The 14,423-nt window shown below is 41.9% G+C and overlaps 1 protein-coding gene across 1 annotated transcript in view; it reads right to left on the bottom strand.

Moving 5' to 3' along the window:
- Positions 1-10,982, bottom strand: part of LOC124261438 (RYamide receptor-like) — a 38,840-nt gene extending 27,858 nt beyond the window's left edge. Inside the window, exon 1 of the mRNA XM_046695756.1 lies at positions 9,582-10,982. Coding sequence (XP_046551712.1) covers positions 9,582-10,280 — 699 coding nt within the window. The 5' untranslated portion in view covers positions 10,281-10,982. The remainder of the gene's footprint in view (positions 1-9,581) is intronic.
- Positions 10,983-14,423: the final 3,441 nt, after the last annotated feature.

Here is a 14,423-nt window from a genome sequence, read left to right on the forward strand (position 1 = left end):
TTACCCTATTGGACTTCGTGAGCCCGTGCATATGCTGTTCATGCATGATGTCAAATTCATTGTGATTAATCACATGGTGGTACGCCACGGTATTGTAAACATTCAACTCAAGAATAGCTCATTACGTCCCGTACTTTGTGTACGTACTATTCATATTTCATTTCGGGAAGCCATCATAACAAAAATATTGTATTGCTTAGTGATCACCTGTGTTGATAAGCGATGCAGTCATCCCGTTTGCGTGACGCGTTTCTGAGCTAAACAAAGCCAAACAATGCAATCTTTGTAAACATACAATGCTCATACATATACATACATAGTTTCATTGGTCATTGCAGACAAAGAGTATACAAATGCATATGACGACCGTGAGCATGGGGCCAGATTGTTGTTTTGCTGAACTGAAGTATCATCGAAAGTATTAGTTTTATAACAATAATAATAATAACAATAATAACCCCCCAAAATGTATGTAGGTATAATGTAATTTAATGTATAATGCCTCTCATTGTACTCTCTTTTTGAGGAATAAAAGCTTATATAATCAGTGAACAGATTCTTCGGACACACGTCAATGATGTACCATCCACATGATTCAGTTTCAACATACGATGATGAGGAAAACTGCCCAGCTGTCATTCGCGTGTGGGCTTTCTTAATCTCATGTAATTAGTTTGCTCAAATGACTTTGAAATGCCTGATTCGTCCATTGACAGCTACTCCGATACTTAAGACAGTTGACATTGCGGCGAAATGTTATGTCCAGGCACAAATCCTCTTAGCTTTAAGATTGTAGGATGCAAATAGGTTGGTGAAGGGATCAACCTTATCATAATCATATGTACCATAGTAACAATAACGATGTATAAACTTATTACCATTATGAGACAGACAATATAAACCATTTCCGATCGTGATCGTCAGACAACAATACCGTATTTACGTTCCGTACTCAGAGACGTCATACAGTGAGCGACATGAACGTGTTTCAACGTTGTTTTGGACAGTATTTCAATTAGATCACGTGTCTTGATACACCCGAAGTATTGCAAACCTTACAATTATAAACTTTGAGGAGAAACACATGAGCGTGGGTATGGTACAGACGAAACCTGGCGAATCTCGGATTCAAACCCATGATGAAAATGTTCCGGTACTCCTAATGCACGTGAATTACAGACGTTGTATAGAAACACATGACGTATTGGTATATATTCAGAACACCGCTCAAAGGAACGGCCGTTTTGTAACATTACCTTCATATATTGCCTTAAGATTCTGGATACAATATGTGGCAATCTGTTGTGCAATTCAAACGGTTTGATGCATTCTTAATTACAATATATACTCTCCCAAAATAGAAACGCATATAGGAATTTCAACTGTATTTTTATGTTTATTTTGAAACATCTTGTAGGCTTTATGAGTCAATGAAATATAGCGAAATTGCACACTGGGAATGCAGACTTATCCGTCTTTGGCACCAACTCGAGGAAAGTCAGTTTGAGTGTCACGTGGAGACGTGTGGTGGCGCTGAAGTCAATACCTCGTGTGACCACCGTGGGCATCCGGAACTGCACGTCATCGCCTCGGCATCGAACAAAAAGTCTCAGAATCTTGTGTTGCCCAATCGCATTCTTCCATTGCGTCGTTCCAATGGAAATCGTGATTCATCACTGAACCAGATTCTACGCCAATTCGGTAGGTTCCAGGCCTGAACGTTGGTGCACCATTGAACTCGATGTCGACGATGTTATTGTCGAAGCACAGGGCCAAAATAAGGTCTTCTGGCACGTAAACCAGCCTCTCTCAACCTGTTCCTGACGGTCAGTGCAGAAAGCCTCCTCAATCCGGGTATTTGTCGAGCGGTACTGGTCGCCGTAGCTGTTCGATGACGCAGGTGATGTACCCGGATGTAGCGATCCTGCGCCGCAGTGGTCGCTCGAGGTTGCCCACTACGAGGGGCATCTGCTACCGAATTCTGCCGGCGATATCTCTCCCAGAGCCGTGAAATGGTGCTTTGGTGAACATTCATTTGTCGGGCAACTGCACGTTGAGACTGGCCAGCTTCAGGCAAACCAATGGCGATATGACGGTTGGCTTCACTTAGACGTGACATTTTGCGTTCGTCAATAATATTCCAAATAAAGTGAATAATCGACAGACAGCGATCAACCTTTTATACCCATCATTGAGACTATCTGATCCCCAACTTTCACGTGCATTGCATGTGAATTGTGTATTCTGTGACACTACATGCCGAAATTGAAAATCATGCTGTTAAATACGGGTATTTTACGGATGGTGCGTTTTGTTGTGATGTTTCAAAACATAAACACCATAGGACTCATAAACAGAGCAAAACCTTTTGTAAAATAAATCACGTTTTAATTCATTGCTACATGCAATTGCTATTTTCATGATGCGTTTCTTTTTTGGGAGAGTATATTTTGATTTGTTTAAACACAACATGATATTAATTGAAATGCAACATTTGCCTTCCGCAGACAATGGCCATTTCAATATTTATGCATTAGAGGTTTGTATTATTAATAAATAACTTGCATTCGGTGCTAAATGAGTGCTGTTATTTACGACAGGTGTTGTTTGCACCCACCACTTTATAAATGACGTACAACTCACTGATTTTGTTTTATGATTAGGTATTCAGTTATCTCAATCCGTATCGGCTTCATTTGGAGGGGACCGCCGCCATATAGATGGAATATGGCTGAATGCGGCGTAAAACTCACTCATTTGTAGGAAAATGATACAGGTTTCAAACTTTTACCACTTAGTAAAATCCACCGTCGTATGTGTGGTGAAGACAAATTTACAAGCATAATCAGAGCAAACAGCGATTCGAACCCACGATTGTAGTTTCTTAGATACAAAATGCTGCAAAATGATTTTCGGACCCCTTAAATGACTGGTCAGTCAATATTACTATTAAAATACGCTGCTTCAGCTTTCAATATTTGAACCTATCTGCAGTAAAATCCCGTAAATCTCCATCTTGAAGAGAAACTGCCAGGATATGAAATGGCCGGATTAACGAATCATGGACTCTTACATATGGACGTTACATACACTGATTGTCCGGAAAGATGGTCTCCGGAGTAAAGGGATTTCACAGTGGAATGGTACATCGGTATGAAATGTTAGACCAAATGTATGGACGGCCATAATCATTACTTGCCAGACTGAAGAGTTCCGGAAATGTATTGCAGGCAGAGCAGGACATGCTTACCCTTTCGTGAATACGCGCCGTCGTAACTGATTTTCATCACAGAGTTTCCATCTATTTCTCATCAACTTTATGCATTTTACACTCAGCAGAATCTGTTTTGGAAGATATTCTAGACAGATTATTCTTTGAAAGTGACATTTTTAATTTAACTCTTATAGTGAATTGTCATTTATGTCGTCCACTATGCTATTAGTTCCAAATTCTGGCATCTACATTTCTGTTGCCGGGCACTTTAGTGCATGTGCACGGAAGGACACATTTTGTTGTCAACTGAATCTTCTAACCAAAGTTTCACGATCAAAAACCTGGTTTAGCCATTCAATAAATTTTATGGTCTACATTCATAGGTATTTACCAATTTTGATGTGTACCATGGCAACGATCCTAACCCATACTATGACCGTTGCATTGGAATTTCACTTGTACAGAACTTGTGTGAATAGTGGCTGCTGTTCTTGTATGGCACCCTGTTTACCATTTATGGCAACATCTTGTGTCATTACTGCTTGTCAGTGATCCATTCGTAGATATTCGAGACTGATTATTCTCCGGCGATCTAGTTTTACATTGTCGTACGATATCCTGTTCTCTGTTAAATAATGAAATGACTGTTCTAAGCTTACGCGTGTCGTAACAAGCGCATACAATACGTAAACGTGTATACGTGTATGCGGAAGAATACCATACATGACATGATTTGTCCCTCATGTAGGACAAATGATAGATTATGGAGCTGGAAACATGACTCGGGTTTCAGTCCCAATTTAAAACAAAGACATTTCCAGCTATATATTTTATGTATGAAATCAGAGGGTGTAATGAAATTTGATCTCTTGGCCCAGATCCGTGTTCATCTGACAAAGGAATGTCATTTAAATGACCATGAAGAATATGTGTGTCATTTCCGCGATTTAACGGCATTATTTCTTTTACTTAAAACACAAAAATAGGCAGATGTTTATGCATAATGACAAATAATCAATATCATAAACAGAGTTTGCTAACAACGAAATGCACGATGCACTTACATCCACAGAAATCTGAACTGCTGCGAAATGGGAAATTTTGCAATTAGCAATTATTTACCGGAAACTTATATTGTATTATGGATTATGCTGCCCCACACGCTGACAGCAAACAACGATCAAACACTTGACAGGAAAATGCGATAAAGAGTTTAATGAACCTTCACGATAATAATATGAACATCGCATTGTATCGATCTTACAGAGAAACGGAAATCTCCACAGGCATTCTCCAGAGTTTAACAGCATTGATTATAATTGCATTGTCTCTTAAAGTGTAAAACTCTCCACATTAGTCTCCTTCGAGGGGTTCCCGAGTGTGTTTATGTCTCCGCTCGGTAATGCAGGAACAAGCTGGTAACTGGACGTGTTCTGTACATGCAGGACATCTTTGTCGCTTCTGAAGGACCCGACATACACAGTACGTATTAGTTTATTCCCTAATTCCTGGACTATTCCCATAAGCTCTCTCGTTAGGAAAAACATATCCGGACAGAATTCGATATTTTTGTTTAGATATTTGGCTTTTATCAGTGGATGGGAGCACCTGGTTGAACAGTCATGTAAATTAAGCTTGTGTTGGAATCGGTTCTTTTGTCTTCGTCATATTCATCTGTGGTCTGTCCTCGCAAGACCGTCAGCGGAATAAATGCTAAGAAAACAACAACATGTATAACACAAGATGTGGAAGAACTGAAGACTTCTAGTATTCACAATATCCCCGAAACATTATCACCGTAACGATTTATCTGTTAAGTCATTTAAGTACTGTGATATTTATCTAGAATACAGGGCGGGCAAGATATACTACAAAAACAAAGTATGGGAACACCCTAAAATTCCACAACACAGGCTGTTGTGTAAAAGTTATATAATGGTTCATTTTTGTTAATATGCAAAACATTTGTCTTGTCCGTGACCAGAAAGACGTAATAACCCACATAGACCCTTTATTTCTTGAGGCGATATTTGTTACTGGGGTTTCTGTTGAGGAGTTTCTTTCAAGTAACAGTATTAGAGACTCATAATGATGCTTGTAGAGCTCCCAACTACTTTCCGAGAGCCTGAATAGTGTCAAGACCTTTCTTAAGTGCTTAAATCGGGAACCTTCATCTTTACGCAACACGGCCGAAGGGGAAACTGCCAAACAAGCTTAGTTACTTTCATACTCTTAAAACATTTTCAACTGGTTTGTTTTGTTGTGGTAGCCAACACATTGTAAGTGTCATCACGCACGACGGATGTGACCAGAGGGAATATCATGACCTATAAAGTCACATAGCTCAAGATCACCAGCGGACCCTTTCCGGCAACCGATACTGTTGCCAACTTTAATGAACGCTTGCTTGCCGCAATAGGGTCGTCAGCGTTTCTGAAAAGCTCGTACAATCTCTTCCGTCGTGCCACGGGGAACGTTAACGAGTATGGGCCGAAAGTTACGAATGCCTGCTTGCGTACGACATTACGATGTTAGTAACGTGTATGAATTTGTATAGAGTTTCTTTCTAGCCACTGACTTTTTAATAATGGCAAAGAAACGATAAATACCAAATTTACCTTCAAAATGTGCAAAATCAAGCGGCGAGGATCGTCACCAGATCTCCCTCAAGAATGCACATCTGCGCCAAGAGATCAGGAGGTACCAAACCAAGGGCACCGAGAACAATGGGGAGCCTGACGACAGTGTACTTGGGATGCAAGCGAGACATTTCAAAGGCGAGGTCCGCATATTTATCATGCTATTCCTGAATCTTGCCAATCACATTGGTGTCAAAAGGGACAGAAAATTCAATGATATAAATAAATTCATTGGCTTTATCAAAAAGGACAAGATCGGGTTTGTTGGCAGGAATTCTTCTGAGGCTGTATATGGGCCTATTCCACAGAAGTTTGAAAGCATCATTTTCCATGACGCCCTGGACATGTTCAGGGTCGTACCATGGATGGACCTCGGAGTCAAAGCCACAGACATGGCGGAGACGGTAGTAAAAGCAACGAGCCATGCCATCATGTCGTTTAAGATATGCTGTTTGTGCCAAAGAAGGGCATCCACTGACAAAATGTTGGACAGTCTCTGTAAATTCATTACATAGTCGACATTTCATATTGATATTTTCTTTAAGAATCACATTTAGGCGATTACGAGTGAGAAGTGACTGGTCCTGAGCAGCAACAAGGGAGACCTCAGTTTCACATTTAAGACCAGCCGACTTCATCCAGTCGAAGGAGTCGGTGGGATTGCTATTCTGTTCCACACACTGCATGTACACACGATGCAATGGCTTCTCAGAAAGCTTCTCCACAAATGGCCGACTCTGGGCAGACTTGGTGAAGGACTTCACCTGGTTTACTCCCATCGCTGTACAGTCCAGCAGCACATCGCCATCAGCAAAATCCTCCTCAAATTTCAGATTCTGTCCAACAACCTTGGCATGCTTAAAATAGTTGTTGAATTCCTTGCCTTCATCATGAGTCTTCACATGCATCACCTTGTTTCGAGCATTTAACTGTGAGCTCCAGATTTTCTTTAAGCGAGATCGGCCCGAAGTTTGTCTTGAATTTGGGCGTTCTGGAGCTTGTCTCGAACTTGCATTCCAAGATAGGTGTAGGCCTGATCTTCCACAAGACGCTCAATAACTCCTCCCCCTTGTAACCTGACCGATCCATCATCAGTTACCTTGCCACGTTTCAAATTAAGAGTATTACATTTATCGAGTCCAAATGTCATGCCAATATCATTAGAAAAAGACTCGACAAGGAGAAGCTGCTTTTTCAAATTAGTATCTCCTTTGGCAAGGAGCTCAATGTCATCCATGAAAAGGAGATGAGTAAGTGGTGTTGGGGATCTGTACTGAGGAGCTCCGGGATGGTAACCCTCCTCCCTATTGAGCAGAAAGCTCAAAGGATTTAGAGACAAACAAAAAAGGAAAGGACTAAAGGAGTCCCCCTGGAAAATTCCCCTTCTGATTGGAATAGATTCCGAAGTCTGCACCTGCCCTTGCGAGGACATCTCAAGTTGAGTCGACCAGCAACTCATTAAAGTCTTGAGTAAATCAAGTAGTCGCTACGGGAGGTCAATACAATGAAGAGACTTCAGAACCAATTCATGAGGGACAGACTCGTATGCTTTCTTGTAGTCAATCCAGCACATGGAGAAGTTGCGGTGATATGTTTTAGCCTCTTCCAAAATCATTTTCTGTACAAGAAGCTGATCCTTGCACCCCCAACATCCCTTTCTTGCTCCCTTCTGATCTCTGTAAATTATATAATTGGAAGAGCAGTAAGATGACACGAGGTTTGTCAAACACCCTGTGAAGATTTGTATTGTATATTCAAACATGTGACAGGGCGGAAGTTTATTTTTATAGTAGCCTATTTTTGTAAGTATATGTAGTATGTAAAACAGAACATGCGCACGCTTACTGGTCACAAAATGGTTGCAATATTGCCAGTGTAACCAACTCAACTCAACGAAACCTCCAGAGAGAGTGAGTGAGTTTAGTTTTACACCGTACTCAGCAATATTCTGTAAATAATGGAGTCTGCACCAGGCAATCCAGTGGTCAACATCAAGAGCATCGATCTGGGAAATTGGGATACGATGACATGTGTCAACCACGTCAGCGAGCCTGACCACCCGATCCCGTTAGTCGCATGTTACGACAACCATGGGTTACTGAAAATCAATTCTAATCCGGATCATCACGGGTCGAAACCTCCAGACCATTTTAGCGCTGATATAGTTTGAAACTTTACTCACTCGCCTGCTGCCAAGATTTCCTTGGACACTGGACGGATTCGACATCGATGGAAGTTATTTCTGTGTTTAAATGACGTTGATCAGAATTTATTCTACAGATCAGTTCTTAACGCGTGATTCAAACGTCGATGCAACGATTTCATGCCTGTAACTCGGGCATCGCATAGTTACTTATTTTTCTATATTGGTTAGAGATGAGAATACGCATCCATCCGCTGAGCCAGGCACTGTATGATTTGTCATTGTGTGGCGTATTCGTCACAGTGAATTATTAATATTATTATTGTTAGTGGTGTGATGATGACGACGACGATGATGGTGATGATGATGATGAAGAAGAAGAACATCATCACAGCATGCAAAGTTTAATGTGGAAAAGTAGCTGATGGAGAGACCTGGCGATACGATCGTACACATTTACCAACCATATGAAATCCTGAGATTCAACGAAGGCAGTCCCTAACAAGTCAAAGAACAAACGATCCCGGTATTCGAACCTGCCAATGGCCGGAAATAGCCTAATAATGTTACAAAATATACTGCTTACAATCAATAATGTCACCTGACACGGTCGCCAATAATCCAACATAACAAACAGGTATTACTTTCAGCTTTCAACCGTGAAGCTAAACAATCTGCGACTGCAGTGAGTGATTAAGCATTGGATAGCATTGGCAAAGGAATGGTGATCTTGGCAACCCGAGAGGAAGCAGTTCCATATAGAAGCTTATGTGTGGGGACATGTCAGTTTCATGAAACATTCATACATGTCGTGTACAACAGAGGCTCCTGTATCGATCAGGAAATGTTATATTGAACTGTTTACTCAAGGAAGCAGATCGTACATTTCTGTGTGTGCGAGGTCGTTCAAGGGCCTTTGAAGTTAAGTTTCTACAGTTTGAGTAGGTTCCAACTCGAAACCCTGAGTTGGCATTAACATATGATTCTAAAAGGGCATCATTGCATGTATCAGTTTTATACCAGTGGGATAATAAAACATTTTTGTAGTTGGAATGTGGCACGTTTAGTTCAATAATTCAACATGAAACTGACATATTCTCACGCACTGTTTAAGCAGTTCTATTTCTAAAGCCTTGTAGGTTGGATTCACAAGCAGTATCGAGTTCAACGAATCACTAAAGTGATTTCTTTTTCTTTCATGTTTTCGCACAGGCATCAAAATCTAACCATGTCAGCAATATTACAAGTATTCCACAAACGTGTGTTACTCCACTTTGTAAACGACCCTGGAGCAAAAAACCCAGTGGTTGATAGAGTGAATACCCATGTATGGTTTTTGCATTATTTATTTCCATACGAACCCGCATATAACTAGTCCAAGGCGATCTGGCTGTTCGATTTGGGTTGAAGAGTGGATTTGAATACTTTTTTGTTCTTTATAGCTGAATTCGACACATCCGAACTTGAGATTTAAGTATCATAGACTTATATGCAGATAATGCTACACGGTTCTCAACTTATTTACTCCCTAAAACTAAGCACAATGACTACTGTAAATTCCCACAAATGGACAAATATAACTCACCTTCTTCTTGGGATCCGTAGTGTCCTCGCATTCTCCCGGGGGTACGTCTTTTAGCCATACGACGTGGACAATGCGACCATAGGTGAAGATCAGCACGCCGAGGGGGACAAAATACTGGAGCACCATGATGACCACACTGTAGGCAAACTTTTGATTGGGCACTGGCCAAACTTCCAGGCACAATGTCACGTTGTCGATATCGTCCTTCACCGTCATTGACGTTATAGCAGTAGGAAGCGGCGTCAGCAACGATAATGCCCAGCAAACGGCAATCACCCACAACGACTTTCTTTTAGGCAGTCTGGGTTTGAAGGGAAACATGATGGCGATGTAACGTTCTAAGCTAATGGCTAGAAGGATATACGCATTGAGGAACACCACAACCACTTGGAGGTATGTAACAAGGGGACACAAGGCTATTCCAAACGGCCAATAGTCGAGAAGGATGTTAGCAACAAATGTGAACGGGACACATAGGGTTGCCATGAGGATGTCACTTACAGCGAGACTTGCGATGAAAAAGTTAGTCACAGTTCGCATACGACGTGTCGTAACGACGATGTAGCACACCATGCCGTTACCGATGACGGAAACAATTGACACGGCTGAATATAACAACACCAAAAATACTTGAACCCCCGGACTCAGCGACTCCGGTAGATGAGTGTCGTTGGCGAAACCGCTAGTGCTCACCTCCATTTTGACGTTCCGACGTCGATGTCGACGTTACGTCTTGTAAACAGACTCTAATCTCCAAGTATCAAAGTCTTCGCTTTAGCTCATCTTCACTCTTTAAGAGCCTCCACATGACAAGCCTGTAAGTGCCTCCAGGCCAGACACGCGCAGACTGAACTCCCAAAGAGTCGCGCTCTTATCTGCGATTTGTCGCAGCGCCGGTTGCGCGTGACGAAGCTAATTCCTTCTGCTTGTGTGACAAGCGTTGATTAGAGACGATATATACACGACAACGGCCGATGACGTTGCCACCAATCCTGTCACTCAACGTCACAAACCCCTCCGTGCAGAGTCGCTTCTTCTGTTGGATCTAAATTCAATTTACCGACACAACATTCCAATCCACAACGCTAAAATACGACCAGAGTTTGTCGACTGTACTTTATGTCAACACTTCTTCATAATGCCCAGACCATCCCGAACGTTGAATCAACTTTATATGAAAATTAGCGCTGTAAACTCCTGTCTGCCTTGCACTGCATCCCACCTGTCCGTCAATACAAGCTGGGACGAGAATGCCACGCTACATCACCGTTAAACCTGCGCGTTAAGGATAGAGCTTCGTTGATAGGAGGGGCTCTTCGAGTAAGCGCCTTCTGCCTTCCATCCCACAATCAAATCTACTGACAGGGCAACAGTTCGGTCGTACTTCGTTTCAGATTGAAATTAAACCACATAACTAGTTTACTTTTGAAGATTAACGTATACAAAAAAACAGATTAATCCAATCTGATCTTCCTAGCATACTGAGACGTGTGGTCGAAAAAACACTCCAACGCAAGTTAAGATTAGGTTCTGGTGCCAATTATGCTCTCTCACATGGGACCCTTGGTGGAATTATCCATTTAAGGATTCCATCTGCTGAGTTTGGCATCACCAACCAATTGGTCCGTCAATTGCATCTTACCGTACTGGTAGGATGGGGCGATCGATTGTCATATCAGTACAACTGTTTATCTGTGCACACGAAGAAACGTCGCCTATTCGCTGTGGCATATATGGGCTCTGTTTACCGTAGAGACGCTATTGTTCATTTAGTTTCTCCTTAGCAGGGCATTTGAATCAGTATTCAAATAGTATTTCACAATATGGCACAATAGTATTTCATCTTCGTCCTGTTCATGTCATAACAATTCGATTAAGTCAGCTATAAAACCAGAGAAATATGTAACATAATTAGAAAATAAGCATTTTATAAGAGCCATGTGTAAATTTAGACTTTCCCTCTACAAGTTTAATGTCAATGTATAAACAAGACTATATTGATCTAATTAAATGTGCAAACTGTAGATTGGGCTTTATTGAAGATGAATTTCATGTAGTATTAGTTTGTGATAAATATAAAGATCTGAGTGAGAAATATCTTCCACATATTAAACATGTCCATACAAACAATAAGTTAATGGTAAATTTATTTAACTCTCAAAATCCTCTTATAACATGCAGTTGCAGCATTGTTAAAACATATATTTATTGCTAGATAATTACTTCAATTTGTGCTCACGTGACATTATAAAGTCATTATATACTACTCAAAAGATGTTAAGGGTCAAACGAAATGTGTACATCAAAATAAGAATAGGCAATTTTGAGACAAATAAGGACAGGAAACTTTCTGTCTGGGTGGTATTTGGACTGAAGACATCATAACTTTATAAGAAATGTTATCATTACCTGTTCCATTAGGTAACTGTTAAATCTAACCGTAAATTCGGACTTCTTGATTTGAACCATGAACTCGGCCACACTAAACTGATAAACTGACCCTCATAAGCGAAACAACCATTATGCCACCTACACGTGCTGTCCATTGATGTCATTCTATGCATGCACATTTTCACAATAAAAAGACCAAGCATTTTCAGATCGGCTTCATTTGAAATTTGAAGATGATCAGACGACAGCTCAGCATCCACGACAGAGGAAGGGCAATAGGTTGGCTTCAAGATGGTCAAACCCAAAGAAGTTTTGCTAGGCGACTAAATGTAAGCCAGAGTGTTATCTGGAGACTATGGCAGGGGTTCAGGACAACAAATGCTGTCCAGGATCGACCCCCCGTTCCGGAAGACCTCGATCAACAACAGCCCGCAATGATCGCTACTTGATGATGATGGCTTTGCGACAGCGATTTGTGACCGCAAGACATCTTCGGGATCAGCTGAGAGCTGGCTGTGGCACCAACGAATCCGATCAGACAGTTCAAAATCGTCTACGTGTCCGAGGTTTGCGTCCTCGACGTTCTCCAGTCCGACCACCACTACTTGAGCGGCACAAAAGAGCTGGCCGAGATTGGTGCCGATGGCATGTTCGTTGGAACCGTGATCAGTGGGCACAGACAATCTTTTCTGATGAATCCCGCTTCAAACTCAGGTTTAATGATGGTCGTGCCCGAGTTTATCGTCGCCAACGAGAGAGGCATGCTGACGTCAACGTTGCTCAACGTTTACCTGTCGGAGGCGGAAGTGTGATGGTCTTGGCGGGTATCTCAGTGCACCACAGAACTGCTCTGTACATCGTCAATGGGAATTTGACTGGTCTTCGATATCTCAACGAGATTATCCAACCTCTGGTAATGCCATTTCCGGCCTGGTTCCGGGATGATAACACTAGACCCCATCGTGCCAGGGTGGTGACAGACTTTCTGCAGCAGCAGAACGTTCAGCACATGGTGTGGCCTGCTTATTCACCCGACTTGTCACCAATTGAGCATGCCTGGGATGAGCTAGGACGAAGAATTCAAGCTTATCACGTCCCTGCCATCAACCCCCGAGAACTGGGTCAACGACTAGTTGCAGAATGGACAGCAACCCCCCAACAGTATTTTAGGCGTTTAATTAACAGCATGTGTCAACAGGGTCAGGAATTCATCCATGCTAACGGTGGCTACACGAGTTACTAAAGATTTCTGGCTTTGTGTGAACTCTGATTTTGGGGTACTTGACTTCGATGAATTGTGGAATAAAGTTGCGCCTTAACAATGAACTTTTTGTTTTGTGTTTTCTTTTCCTAAGAGCTTGAGGTTTTGTTTTGTCATTGGTTGTCACAATTGGTTATTTCCATATCTTCTAATTATATTCCAAAATACTTGTGACCCTTAACTTCTTTTGAGGAGTATATATTAACTGTAAAATGGATTTCAGAAGGTGTTGTTTGTTTGTTGTTTCACGCCGCACTCAGCAATATTCCAGCTGCATGGCGGCATTAATCTACGCAAATGGGATACGATGACATGTGTCAACCAAGTCAGCGGCACTGACAACGCGACCCAGTTAGTCGCCTCTTATGACAAGCATGGGTTGTTGAAGACACGATCATAACGCGTCTCAGAAGGTGTATTTGAGAAGATGTGTTACAAGTGTGAGTATGAAGAAATTGAGTGTATGCTGATGAATAATATAAAAATAACGCCAGGTACAGAGTGTGGGTATGGTAAATCATGTCAAACCATTACTAAAACTTTGAATCGGTACACCCTGCTACATCATAATCAGCCTGCTGTCAGTTTTATAGGATTACGTTTTTAGGGGGCGCGATGGGCGAGCTGGCTAAGGCGTCAGGCTAGTGTTGCAGCGGGCATGAGGTTCCGGGATCGAGCCTACCTGTGACCGGGTGTAAAAACCTTGGAGTCAACTTTGTGTGCAGACTCTTTCAGTGTTGTCACGACCCCTAGTGTACAGTACACAACCCTGTGCACTTAAAAGAACCCACGAATCCGTTGGTATATGACCAGTGAGGGAGTTTAGTTTTACGCCGCACTCAGCAATATTCCAGCTATATGGCGGCGGTCTGTAAATAATCGAGTCTGTACCAGACAATCCAGTGATCAACAGCATGAGCATCGATCTGCGCAATTGGGAACCGATGACATGTGTCAACCAAGTCAGCGAGCCTGACCACCCGATCCCGTTAGTCGCCTCTTACGACAAGCATAGTCGTCTTTTGTGGCAAGCATGGGTTGCTGAAGACCTATTCTACCCCGGATCTTTAGGGGTCGGTATATGACCAGATGGTGGCCACATGAATACATGCAAACACCTACTTTTTTGTAGTTGCGGGTACAGCAACGTGCAATAAACTTGGATAAAGTACTGTGACTATGTGTCCCAG

The sequence above is a fragment of the Haliotis rubra genome, unplaced genomic scaffold, assembly GCF_003918875.1.
Source record: "Haliotis rubra isolate DU_JTF1 unplaced genomic scaffold, ASM391887v1 Scf8, whole genome shotgun sequence".
NCBI classification, from domain to species: domain Eukaryota; kingdom Metazoa; phylum Mollusca; class Gastropoda; order Lepetellida; family Haliotidae; genus Haliotis; species Haliotis rubra.